The following is a 14,740-nucleotide window of genomic DNA, read 5'->3' on the forward strand; positions in this document are numbered from 1 at the left end:
CACGCTATGGCCAAGATGCACTGAGCCCTCCCTCCCAGTCTCCTCCCAAGTTCATCTCTCTTTTAGCAAGTCTTTATCTTCACCCATAGCCCGCATACTGGCTGAGTTACCGTAGCGGCTTTCTTCTCCTTTGCGTTTCTAAGCTCCACAGTAGTGGATTTCTCTTGCATGCTTTAATATATTTGACTTCACTCTAGTTGTCAGAACCCTTAACTTTTTTCCAGCCTATCCAGTAGCTTCTCCAAAGCCAAATACAAAAATTGTACTTTTCTTTTAATGAGCTGACCCAGACTGCTTTTTTGTAAACCTTACCCCATATTGCCCAATACTTTGATTTATATCATTATAATTTTCCTTCAGCATGTTACTTTCATATGGGGCCTGTATGTATACATATTCACATAATTAAGTGCATAGAAGCGTTTTGAATATGTGTATATGCATAGGGAATGTTCCCTACTTAGGGAAACTGTGCTGAGGCAGAGTAAGTCTTGTTCACAGAAATACTTATGAAGGTAAGGTTCCTACTCAATTTTTTGATCTTTTGCTACTGTATTTACATAAAAACTGCCTTTTACAATGTCCAGATCATGGTGTACTTCAGAATCTCTCTCCATGTGCAAATAAGCATTCTAATTGTTGTTTTTCAGTATGTTGCAAGAAAAAGAGAGAGAGTTTCAAGATGTGTAATTGTGGCTTGTGTGAACACTGTTACTTTCATACACTGGTAAGTTTTTAGGATTCAAGCTGAAAGATTAACAAGAACTATATAGCATCTTAGACATCAATATTTTTCAGACAAAACTTATTGTCTTCTATCAATCTGTCACTATGTTAGTTGAAGCTGTTACGTAATTGAATTGTGCAAATCTAATTCATTGTGTGTTGCAAATTTTGAAAGGCAATCAGTGTTATTCTTGATTAGTGGATTCATCTTGTATAGGAGATAACACAAAAAATTAACAGTTGAATGTTTACTATTCTTGAGGCCAGGAAATAATTTACACAAGGGGAATAGAGCAAACTAGGACTAAAATAAAATATTAATACAGGAGAATACATAAAACCAATTCCAATTAGGTGTGACTAGTATGACAGGATAGGAAAAGTATCTCATTTGTTAGCATTTAGAGCATTTAGAGCAAAACTATATCTCTGCTATTTTAAGGTAAAGAAGTCAAAATATCTTATAATGGGGAGAGGAAAATTATAAAGATAAAGTGCCACTTGTCACATAACTGGTAATAATTGTTTTTCATCACAGGCCAAAGCCGAAGGTGCAGTAAGTATAAGCCAGTGACAGGCACCCGCTGTGATTATTGGGGTCTGTGGAGGGCTTGTGGAAGAAAGGAGAGTAAGAAAACATGGCCAGAAGGCACTGATGCTCATGTCTCCTTTGCTGTCTACTTCCTTGGCTTCCAAGCTGTAGATGCTATGGGGGCAGCGCCCTAAATAGCATTAACTTGATTCAGCACCAATTCATGCTCTTCTCACTTTCATTCTGCTAACTAGCTGTTAATTTTGCTATGCCCATGGAATCCCAAGCACATTTATGACAGTAGTGTATGACTGTTCTCTCATCTTCCTAAATCTTCAGTTCTTTTCTGCACCCTCATTGTCAGACCACTCACTCTCCTGCATTATGAGAGATACAGGCTGCGATGAGTACCACCTTTTCCTGACAGGTCAGTGTCCTTCTGGCTTTCACTTCTGTCCCAGATTCAAAGATTTATCTCTAGATTAAACCTTTCCCAGGGAAACTGCATCAGAGAGCTGCTTGCCTCCTCCAGGAGCTCTCTTTATCATTACAGAACATCATTTTCAACAACCCAAGGTAACATGATATAATAATAATTATGCCACATTGTCTTTAACATTTTAGCCTTTCTATGACATGGACTTTCTCATTTTTTGCCTTTAATCATGCCCTCAAGGACCAGGTCCAAAAACATAAAAATTGCACCTCTTCTTTCTGCTCCCCATCCTCGCTCCTCTTCAGGCTCATGTTCCCTATCAAATAATAAAAATGAATAGACCCTGCACTTTCTTTTTATTGTCTGGAGCAATATTCACGAATCTGAAGTCACCTTTTTTTCCTAGACACCTATTTCTATGCCCTTCAACCCCTCCATGAGCCCATTTCTTCTCCATGTGCCATCTCAGTTCCTGTAAGCCAGACATCCACAAACCACACACAAGATGGTTAATTGAGTCTTAAAAGCTCAAGTAATGTCCTCTGTTGTTTGGTTTTGCATCGCATTGCTGGGACGCCTGTTTGAGCACACATCTTTAATCATGTGGTTTTTAATTTGTGGCATTTGTCTTGTGACATTTGGAAAGTAGATTATGATGGGAAAACCCAGGGCACTTGTTTAGGAGAAAAAAAAGCTGGCCTGTTAAAGCAACCACGGTCAAGTCTTCAAGTCAGGGACCATTCAAGGACAAGAACTGAATCTGCCTGGTTCTTACTTTCCTTCCAGGCACCTCACCTGTTGCCTATGCAGTATAGGCTCTCGGTAAATGTTTATTGAATGAATGACTGAGTGAATTTATAAACCCAAAATGAAAGTTTAACCAAGGGCTGAGGAAGATAGTTTTCTGAAGTATGGGTTTTGTTTTTGTTTGTTTGTTTTTGCAAGATGAATAAGTTCTCAAGATCTGCTGTACAACATTTGCCTACAAATCGACAATGATATATAGTACTGAAGAGGGTACATCTTACATTAAGTGTTCTTACATCAATAATATTTAAAAATTTGTTTACTCTTTTTAAAAAAAGTGAAATAGGGGTTATATTGATCTTGTGTGTATGTTTATGGGACAGTAAAGTGTGCCTAGGAAGTAGAAATACAACTATATAGGAAATTCTAGCTTTCTTAAATTATGAGTTACTATTCAGGTATAAAACAAATTGAATTATGTTACAAAATAAAAAGAACTTTGAATTGTTTAGAAATAGAGTGTGAGATGGGTGGCAGAATGAATGAAGAACTGTCAATTCTCCTTCACAGAGTATCTTACACATCATCTCTGCAAGGCTTTCTCAAGACTCTCAGATCAGATATTACCACCTCCAGAAAACTAACTTCCCAAATGAAAGTCATCTCTCTCTTTCTGGCCCTCTAATTATATATCATATAACATTTCATATAACATACTAATAAAATACTGATATATTAGTAAGATGTCACAGTTATGCTTATGTATAGGCGTTCTATGTCCTCTTCTAAACCATAAGCACTTGAAGGGAAGGATTTGTTTCTAAATTTCATTTAGAAATCTAACTAAACTATTTATGTTATGCTTTATGCATGCAAGTGATGATTAAATACTTATGGAAAAATGGAGATGAATGAGTATCTCAGAGAATTGCAATGTGAGAATAAAATTTATGGAAATAAAAACAAAAATGGGCTTGTATATGTTGAAGTAAATAAGAAGTCAAAAGCTGAGGGAAAGATAGGAAAAAGGGAGAAAAGAAAACCAGCTCATTATCAAGAATCTGCAGAGCACTACGTTAAAATGTATATGTAGCTATTGTAATCACTTACCGAGTGCCCATCATATAAAGATTTTGCATGGCTCTATACCAACAGAGGTTTAAAACCTGCCAAGGAACATTAAGGACAATTTGAGGAAATGGGTGTGGTAGAGGGAAAGGTTTGGGAGAGCAGACTATGACATGCTAGAAGAGGAAATCTGACAAGAAATAAGAGTAACAGTAGTAAAAAGTACCAAGGTAGAAATGAAATATGGAGTTGTAATATATATTTTTAAAATTATATATAATTGGGATTATAGTCACTTTCTTGGTTAACAAGAAATACAGAAGATGACTTAGATTTATGACAAGGATTTCTCCCTAAAATGAAAGTCTCATCAACTAAATGAAATTAACTCAGGACATATCCTGGGACATCAGAATAGAAAACATGGAATAGTTAGTACTATGAGCAAATAACCTGTAATGGGAAAATAAAGGAGATTTTGTACTTTAAATACAAGGAAATAACATGGAAGGAGTTAAGGTAATGAACTAGGAACAACCAAAAAAAAAAAAAATGATCCTAAGAGAAAATATACCAAGGCCATGTTTGACATCAAACATGAAAATAATCTACACAAAAGTTAAAAATCCACTTAGTCAATGACCTAATGCCAAGTAGTCACATGTGGTATCCCACAAGAATTTTTCACTTATTGGGTTGTATGTAGCATAGTTTAAGAGAAGGAAATAGAGAATATTGTAAAAAAATTGTGCTCTTTATTCTTCTCACAAACTCTAGTAGGCACACTGTCAGGTGCAAAGCTTAATGTAACCTAATGTGTCCTCAAATTGCTTATAACCTCCAAAAGGGAACAAGACGTATGCATAATAACCAATTTTAAAAAGGAAACTGGACGTTTACAGAGTTTAAAAAGCAACAAAAGGAGCTTACAATGAAATTGCAGTAGGAGACCAAAGGCAAGAGGAGATGGTGGTTGTATAGGTTATGCTGTCAGAATACCTCTAGGTGCTGGCGTGGATGGCATCTCTTAAAATTGCACCATACACCAATTGCCTGTTTTGGAAGGAAAAAGAAATCAGTAGCAATAGGAGAAAGGCTTCCTTTTGTAGGTGATATAGGAAGCATTTGTACTGAGCTAGATCTTGGATGATTGGTAAAATTTCATTAGCAAAAGGGAAGGGGTAATTCAAATCTGCCACTGGCATAAACTAAGTCAGGGAGGCCAAAAGAACAGGCTGTGCTCAAGAGTCAGGCTGTACAGTTGGGCTCCAGGGGAGGTCACGCATAAAGGGTTAAAATGCCAAGAAGAAAGGGTGGGCATCAGTACTGTATTGAGTAATACAAGGAGCTGCTGGAGGGCTAAGGAAAGTTGTGAGTGATACAGTTAAAGCAAAGGTTTAGGAAAGTAATCCTGATGTTGGTGTGGCTGATGGATGGGAGAGGTCAGCTGGAACCAGGAAGCCTACGCCAGAGGCCAATCTTCAAAAAAAAGATGTGAGAGGATGACCCCCGGAACTAGAGTCAGGGTCATGGAAATAAGAAGGCATGAACCATTTTGGAGACACTACAGTAAACAAATCAACAAATCCTACCTACTGATAGGATGTGAGACTTGACATCACTCAAAGATTTGGGGACAAATCAGATGATATCATTGAAAAGAAGGAGCTATTAGTAAACACTGATCAGTGACCAAATATATTAGACTGGAAATTCAGAGAACAGTCAGGGCTGAAAATAATGTATTTGTGATTTGGGAATCAACTACAAAGAATTTTAATTAAGACCTTTAGAAAAGGACAGTGTGGTCACAGAGAAAGCTCAGTTTGTTTGACAGTAAATAGGATGAGTTTGTAGACACTCAACAGTGTTTGTTGACTTACCCCAGCATGCTAAGTATAGAAAGTAATTATTATTATAATCAGGCTGGTGGAAAGATTCATAAAATAAACACAACATGGACGTTTCCCATAGACCTGAGCTAAGACAGAAAATAATAGATCCTAGAGTTGGAATATGGTTGAGCTCAAGACAAACTTGGTCATTTAGAGCATAGAACTTGGGAATGGTTGGTTAGAAAATGCAAGACCTGTGACACTTTAGCAGATATTTTCTAAAAATTTCTGGAGCATTGGAGATTTTGTTTTTGATCTCTTTTTCTATAGACTCATTGCAGTCCAGAGGATTAGAAGGGATTAGATGTAGGTTCAAGACTCAGCTCTGCAATTTAACTAGCTGTAGGTTCCTGGGTGAGTCAGTTGTCTTTTATCTCTATTCTTTTTTTTTTTCAAATATAATGAGGGGATAATAATGCTTATACTGTTTATTTCATGACATTGCTAGAATCCAGGGTATCATTATAAAAATTGTAATTTTGTTCTATGGGAAAAATTGTCAACCTTCTAGTTTATTTTCCTTACTAAGAGTCCAAGAACAAAATTAGAAATAGATATCCAACCTGGCTTCCCTACTTGATTAAGTTAGGGTTTCAAATTATTCATGTCTTTTGAAAAAAATATATACCCTTTTACTGTGTGTGTGTGTGTGTGCGTGAGATTCTCTTTTGATTTTCTAACCACGCTTTATTTTCAAAATGTTAAGGACAAATGTACAAATACTTCACTTGAAAGTTGAAAAATCTGAAAGCTGAGTCCAACTTTCAGTGGTTAACACCAGTCCTGAGGAACTAAAAGTCTGGCTTTCATACTTCAGCAAGTACAATAAGCTGTGATGAGACCAAATGAACCTCCCCAGAGGCTTTGTCAGGATGTGGTGCCAGCATCTCTGTCTTTTTTTTTGGCTGACAGTATTGAGTGAGACCTTGCTATGGCTGTTTCTTCAGTTGGGAGAAGTAATTGCTAGAACCTGGCTAGGCAGTCAAGATACTGGCACTGCTCAGTGGCCACCAGGCTGTTGGTGACCTCTAACCAGTTTCTCCACCTGCCCCAGATATCTCTTGCTACTCCATCCCTCTCCACTTCTCCCCTTCTAGACACTGCCTTTGTCTTACAAGCCCTCTCCTCTCACCACATGTCTATTACCTTTTCATAGCCTTGATAGGCGAAACCCAAGGCTACTAGGTTGGTAACCGTCTCACCACAAATGGAGATAATCTGTGATATGCTAGCGGTGTGAAAGCTATAGGGTATTCAACATCCATTCTTATGCTCAGAAATACTTATTGAGTATATACCTTGTGCCAGGCACTATTCTAGGTGTTGGTAACAACAGCAAAAAAGACAGACAAAGAGCTTACATTCTGATGAGTGGAGACAGTCAGTAGGCAGTAAGATCATTTCAGATAATGTTACATGCTACCAAGAATCAGAGAGAGGGACTGATCATTGTATCTAGGAAAATATTCATCTAGTTCCTTGAGGTTGTGTAAGTGAAACATATATTGTAAGTATATTACACGTTCTGTGGTTATATGAATTCAGCCTCTGAGAATGAAAAGAAGGTAGAAAGCAGGCAAGCCGTAATTGCTCTTTTTTCTTTCCTCTTTAGGTGGTAACAGTTCATGTTTGCTTCATAAATGAAGCAGCTATAAACAAATTCATATTCTGTCTGGAGTGACAGACCGCATCTTTATCTGTTCTTACTTATACCCATGACTGTATGGATAATTCAGACCAAAATGGATGATTGGAACAAAATGTTTTACTGTGAAACCGGCACTGAATTGGTCATCTATAAAGAAGAAATCGCGCCAAACGGGACTCTGTTTTAAGGGCATGAGGGGCTTGTGGTCTCGTTTACAACTTGCAACTGATGTTGAAAGGGAGAGAGAGCATGTGTCCTGGACTGCACGCACCATTTGGCATGCCTCCACAAGTGTCTAATTGCTGAAAAGCCACATAGCTTCATTTTCAGTTACAACCTGCTGTCTACGGTCTCAGTCTCTGAAAGTAAATTTCACTAGATAGTGGGGGTAATAATTTTTCTCAAAGAAATCTAGAAAAGAGTGTAAAACAAAAACTCAGTATCAGCCACTGTATGTAGAAAAAGCGATGGGAACAAAGTGATTGAAGGAGGCCACATGTCAGCCTTATAGCTGGTGATTAATGATACGGGTCTGGTCTTGGTCTCTTGCTGACATAAACCATGCTCACCCAGTATCCCACTAGACATTTGGACATGGTTGGATGGACCTATCTAGGCAGAGGAGCCAGTACTGAATAGAACAGTGATGTCTCAACAAAATGAAAAGGCAACCTACTGAATGGGGGCAAATACTGGCAAGTCCTATCTGATAAGGGGCTAATCTCCAAAATATACAAAGAATTCATACGACTCAATAGCAAAAAACAATCTAATTTAAAAATAGGCAGAAGATCTGAATAGACATTTTTCCAAAGAAGACATACAGATGGCCAACAGGTACATGAGAAGATGCTCAACATCATTAATCATCAGAAAAATGTCAATCAAAACTATAAAGAAATACCATCTCACAGCTGTTAGTATGGCTAATAACAACAAGACAAGAAATAACAAGTGTTGGCAAGATGTGGAGAAAAGGGAACCCTTGTGCACTGTTGGTGGGAATGTAAATTGGTTTGACCACTATGGAAAATAGTATAGAGGCTCCTCAAAAAACTGAAAAGAGAACTACCATGTGATAAAGCAATTTCACTTCTGGGTATTTATCTGAGTAAAATGAAAATATGAATTTGAAAAGATATATAAATGCCCATGTTCATTGCTTATTTACAATAACCAAGATATGGAAGCAATATAAGCATCCATCAAGGGATGCATATAAAATTGTGGCATATATACAATGGAATATTATTCAGCTATAAAATAAAATGAAGTCCTGCCATTTATAACAACATGAATGGACCCTGAGGGCATTATGCTGAGTGAAATAAGTCAGAGAAAGACATATACCATATAATCTCTCTTATATGTGGAATCCTAAAAAAAAAAAAAAAAAAAACATGCTCATAGATACAGAGAACAGATTGATGGTTGCAGGAGTTGGGGGTAGGGAGTGCGGGGAGAAATGGAAAAATGGTTTTGTTTTTATTTTTGTTTATAGTTTAAATCAATTGAATGAAGTTAAGGGGGAAAAGTGATGCCATTGCAGTGGGGAGGCTGTCCGGGTCGTGGCACAAAGAAGCTGTGAACACTCAACAGCCAGTCAGTCGCTGAGGAGGACGTCTGGCTCCCCTGGTGAAGCTGTCTTTTCTCCGCTTCAGTGTATAAATCATGCTTGCAAAATACATTACAAAATGTGTATATTCTCAACCTATTATAGAGCTACGTAAAGGGACTTAGGAGAACTTGCTGAATGTATGAAGGTCTCATTTTCGATTTCCACCAACGGAGAGAATAAAAATAAATTAAAATTTTAGATTCTAAGGTTAGGAAAAAACGCACATGCTAAATGGGTATTGAAAACTAGGTTACTTGGCTTTTACAAGAATGCAAGGAATCAGGAAGCTTTCATTATTTATAGTATAATCAACATTATCAGTTTAAAGGAGCCGTTTATTTAAAATCAGGCACCCTATATTCATTACAGCTTATGAATTAAAAATAAAATGAGAGCTTTATGTAGTTATGCATGTCAGTTTGCTATTTAAAATGTGCAACAGCGTTTTTCATACTAAGAGTGAATTTGGCAGGAACTTCCAAGATGGACATTGTACTTTTAAACTAGGACTTGTAAGACTTTATGTGACTTTCCCTTGCCAAGTTTTTTAATAGTCGAAGAAATATCTGACCAAAGGCAAAAAGTGATTTCTTGTGGTTTACACTGATGAGGGTTGTTTTAAAATATTGTGAACATACACACACATAAAGTAATCTAAAGCGTCCATTATACCTTATCCTTGTGATAACATTATTGGCATGAAACCTTCTAGCTTTCCTCTGATTTCAAAAGTCCAAGAATTTCTAGCATAGTTCTTCTAGCTTATTGAAATAAAACTCCACTTACATGGCCTTTGCTCTTTCTTGTGCCAGAGCCCAGATGACTTTTACAGTCCCTTCCTTTTCTAGGTTCCATGGTTCCTCAAACACTAGTCATTTCTCTAAGGTAACAACCCTGATGCTTTGGGAAGCCACATTGACTTAGTCAGTCTCCTCAGTATCCCACAGCACAACTGATGGGTAATAAAACCAGAGATCAGTTCAGCTGTTGAAAGGACTTGTCTCAGTGTGTGACATTGATTGTTTTGAGGAAAATAGATTAATATGAGTTATGTGGGTAGGTATTTGTAGACTGAGATTGATACACCTCAATTCTCAATAGTTAATTTCACCAATGGTTTAGATTTTCTAAGGCAAGTGAAAAAATGCTACTTAATGAAATTGAGTGTATGATAAATGTACTTTTGTTCTCAAAGCGAGTACCTGGGTTTTAACACTCAAGGACATGGTCCTAATCAGTACAGTTAAGCAAAGTCAGCAAGTTATGAAATCTGGCATGGTAGGCAAGGGGAGGGGGGAGATGTATTCTGCCTAATTAAATGTATTGGTTTATTGAGAGTTATGTGGATTACCAATTTTTAAAACACTGAAGTTCAATAAAATGCATGAACAATAGAAAAATGCTGAACATTATTTTGGATGCTAGCTGCCTGGCAATTAATTGTGTCATATCTGCTTTGAGATTATATATATATGTATATATACATTTTTATATATATATACATATATATTTATTTATTTATCTTTGCTTCATTTTATCCAGTATGTGTTCTGAATATCCTTCATCGGTGTTCGTCAATGAAACACTTAAAACTGACATTATAAACTATAAAATCAGCTTTTAAATTAGTGCCATGTAACTGATATGTCTCTTTTGTAAAGTTTCAAATTTGCCTTTTAAAATGATTTTAGAAGTCTGCAGATTGGAAATTTGTACCTGTTTGGTAGAACTCAAGTCTATAAAGAAACTGGCTCTGTAATAAATGGTGCCTGCCCAGTGATATCAAAGTGTTGCTAGATTTTTCATTACAATCTAATGTGCTTACCACACTGCCACTTTTTAATGAGTCAGAGATAAATTAACATCTTTTGCAATAAGATAATGGAATAAGTATCTATTCTCTTTAAAGACAACGATGTGAAAAATGAAAATGAAAAAGTGTGTCCGTAATGAAAGTGTTTGCTTTTAGTAAGATTTAAATACATTTCATAGAGTATAGAAATACTTTTGGAGAAACTTTGTGACATATTTTGGTATTCTAATTCAACTGAAGTTTTAAATTGACAGAAAAATCCATTCAGAATTCATGGATATTTCTTAATGTTTTTCTGCAGCTAGGTTTTGGTTTCAAAATGTAATTCCAATATGTGGCTTTTAGCCATTCCCTACCTATTCTTCTTTAACTAAGAAAACTATTTTTCCAAAAGGCTGTTTGGCATAGTGGGATGGATTTGGGGGAGAATTGTCAGGAGCCTCACTCTGACATTAACTGATATTGGTAATTCACCTCCCCTCTTTGGATCTCAGTTTTTTATCTATATGGTGAAGTCAGAGATCAAACCTTAGGCATGAAACCTATTGGTATATGACTGACAAGATAAAATATCACTGCAACTATCCCATACAAAATATCTAACTCTGATCTCTGTGAATAAGCAATTTGAACATAAAAAGTCATTGCTGTTCTTGTTTGTAATGTAAATAGGGTCCATTAGTAAAAGTGAAATTCAGTCTCATGTAGGGTGAATTGGATAACCACTTAGACAAGAGATGGCTTTTTCCTTTGCTTAAATGTTTTTGGATCACTCCTGAAGAATGAAAATTACGAGTACATTTTAGTCAGGAAGAGACACTATAAGATGTGCATCACATTTGCAAATACACCAGATTAAGTATTTAAATACTCTCATTTTATTAAAAGCTAACAGCAGAAAATGTAAGATGCTCACAAAGTTTCTGAATGCCAAAAAGAATTTAGAATCCGTTTGGAAAGGGGTAATCCATAAGTTACATTTTAAAATTGGAAAATGGAATAAGAATTTTAAAGTAAGACAGCTTGTTTTTGAAACAATATTGAAATTGGCATTAAAATATAAACACTCAGATTGAAATTCTAACTAGTTCATTTGTGGTGTTTGATCACATTATTTCTAGTGTTGCTGCTTTCCACAAGTGTGGAAATGCTTTTGTATGTAAAGATAAGATTTTATAATGGTACTTTAATTTCCTAACAAGGTATTGCTTTAGAAATCCATATTAAAATGGGTATTCATGATCCTAAAATGTTTCCTAAGCACTGTAAGTTTATGTGTAACTGCCATCTCTGACATTCTTGTTTTTAAAAATAAAAATGATACTGTTTAAAACCATAATATCTTTAGTTATTTGATCACAGAGCTATAAGACTCAAAAATTTTCAATCAAAATACCTAATTCTCCTATATTCTAAGGATTAATGTGTGATTATTGTGTCCACTTGCCACTATTTTTTAAATAAATGGACTTGAAAAGTATTCAGACATTTAGATGGATGCACAGATATATTACTAGTTCAGTTATAGATTGAAGTTTGCATATTGTAATGTAAATGTATGTCAACACTATTCTAAATAGTTTTATTATGACTGAAGGTTAATTAAAAGTTGTAAAATGTGATGTGTATGTGTATATACTATATGTGTACTTTTTAAAATAGGTATATGTTCTGACCCTTTTTTATACAGGTTTGAATTCAAAATTACATTATATATACATATACTTTATTGTTCTAAATAAAGAATTTTATGCACTCTCATAAATTTTCCCTGTCATTTGATATCTTAAGGTTATCATACATGTTCACAACATTGTTCAGCATTTTTTAAGCTAAAATCTGTTTTTTTTAATGGACACTCATTAATCTGGATTTTGTTGAATATGGAGATAAATCATTTAAATTTAATAAATACTGGTTATTAAAATAGGGAAGGTAATGAAAAGTTGAATTAACACATTTATATCATGAGGTTTCTAACTTAGTTGGGGAGAGGATATGAAAACCACTATAGTATGCATAGAGCCACATTGAAGAAACTACCTAAATGCCCGCCCCCCCCCCAAAAAAAAGCTGAGGTTCAGTTAAAATGCTGAGGGTATGAAGGAAGGAGAAATGGATACAGAGTAGATAAATTCATGGATGGGTTAGTGTTCAGGTTAAAACTTAAAAGGATGAGACAAATTTTGATAGAGAAGGAGAACTATGCTCAATTGGAGCAGTGTTTTCCAAAGCAAGAAGTAAAATTTCTCATTCCATCAGATCAAAGCAGTGTGTCCTTAGCATATAATGCATAAAGAGATAGAGAGATGAGACTCAGCCTTGAATGCCACAACAAGGAGGACTAGACGTTTTTGTTAGGGGCAATGAGAAGCCATGGTGTGCTCCTAAGAAGCATAAACACTATTATGGCTTAAATAGTTTAGGTAATAATCATCCTGCTGAACTCCTGGTTGGTATTTAACCCTTGAGACACATCCCTCCACTTTACAATACCACACTTTCTCACCATTTCTTTCCAATTTCTTTGCTGAGTCTCCCTCTCTGCTCACCCATTATATTGCAAACTTCCCCCAGTGTAAGCCTAGACAACTGTAATAGCCTCCTAAATGATCACACTACTCCACCATTCAACCTGTTTTCAATTAGTTCCTCACATCACTGCAAATAACATGGAGACAGCTGATGACATATTTCACTGGTTAAAACAAATGGTTTCTTGGAGGGAGCCAAGATGGCAGCGTGAGTAGAGCAGCGGAAATCTCCTCCCAAAACCACATATATTTATGAAAATATAACAAAGACAACTCTTCCTAGAATAGAGACCAAAGGACACAGGATAACATCCAGACCACATACACACCTGAGAGAACCCAGCGCCTCACGAAGGGGGTAAGATACAAGCCCCAGCCTGGCAGGACCCGAGCACCCCTCACCCCAGCTCCTGGTGGGAGGAGAGGAGTCGGAGCGGGGAGGTAGAGGGAGCCCAGGACTGCTAAACACCCAGCCCCAGCCATCCGGACCAGAGCGCAGACACGGTGCATGCGTGGGGTCCTGGATACTAGGGAAACAGGACAGCAAGACCTGTGAGCGGGTCCCTGAGGCCGGAGCCCAGGGACAAAGAAAAGCGAGTGGCTTTTTGTTTTGTTTTGTTTTGTTTAATTATTTATTAACTTTTTTTTGCAAGTGCGTTTTAGAAGTCTTAAAGGGACAGGGACCCCAAAACCAGACGGAAGCGTCCTGGGGCACTTAGTCCAGCAGCAGGGAATCAGGGGAACTCTGGGCACTCTAACCCCCTGGGCATCAGGGAGCACGGAGGGCGCTCACAGAGATAAATAGCCTCCTGGCCGCTCCCCTTCCAATGCGGCTCCACCATATCAGAGCAGCTGCCCGAGCCAGGCCACACCCACAGCAACAGCAGAGATAAACTCCATAGCAGCCGGGCAGGAAGCAGAAGCCCTGTCTGTGCGCAGCTACCCAGCACAAGCCACTAGAGGTCGCTGTTCTCCCAGGAGAGGAAGGTCACAAAACAACAAGAAGGAAAGCTCTTCCAGCCGTCACTCATACCAGCTCTGCAAACTATCTCTATCACCATAAAAAGGCAAAACTACAGGCAGACAAAGATCACAGAGTCAACACCTAAGAAGGAGACAGACCTAACCAGTCTTCCTGAAAAAGAATTCAAAATAAAAATCATGAACATGCTGACGGAGATGCAGAGAAAAATGCAAGAGCAATGGGATGAAGTCTGGAGGGAGATCACAGATGCCAGGAAAGAGATTACAGAAGTGAAACAAACCCTGGAAGGATTTATAAGCAGAATGGATAAGATGCAAGAGGCCATTGAAGGACTAGAAACCAGAGAACAGGAACGCATAGAAGCTGACATAGAGAGAGATAAAAGGATCTCCAGGAACGAAACAATACTAAGAGAATTGTGTGACCAATCCAAAAAGAACAATATCCGTATTATAGGGGTACCAGAAGAAGAAGAGAGAGGAAAAGGGATAGAAAGAGTCTTTGAAGAAATAATTGCTGAAAACTTCCCCAAACTGGGGGAGGAAATAATCGAACAGACCACGGAAACACACAGAACCCCCAACAGAAAAGATCCAAGGAGGACAACACCAAGACACATAATAATTAAAATGGCAAGGATCAAGGACAAGAAAAGAGATTCAAAGGCAGCTAGAGAGAAAAAGGTCACCTATAAAGGAAAACCCATGAGGCTATCATCAGACTTCTCAACAGAAACCC

The 14,740-nt window shown here is 37.2% G+C and overlaps 1 protein-coding gene across 2 annotated transcripts in view; it reads left to right on the forward strand.

The window, feature by feature from the left end:
* Nucleotides 1-12,248, forward strand: part of KITLG (KIT ligand) — an 84,559-nt gene extending 72,311 nt beyond the window's left edge. For both annotated transcript variants that reach the window (XM_036905335.2, XM_036905334.2), the window contains 2 exons: nt 651-727; nt 7,017-12,248. In XM_036905335.2, the coding sequence (XP_036761230.1) occupies nt 651-690 (40 nt within the window). In that variant the 3' untranslated portion in view covers nt 691-727; nt 7,017-12,248. The remainder of the gene's footprint in view (nt 1-650; nt 728-7,016) is intronic.
* The last annotated feature ends 2,492 nt before the right edge of the window (nt 12,249-14,740 follow it).

The sequence above is a fragment of the Manis pentadactyla genome, chromosome 10, assembly GCF_030020395.1.
Source record: "Manis pentadactyla isolate mManPen7 chromosome 10, mManPen7.hap1, whole genome shotgun sequence".
In the NCBI taxonomy this organism is placed as follows: Eukaryota; Metazoa; Chordata; class Mammalia; order Pholidota; family Manidae; genus Manis; species Manis pentadactyla.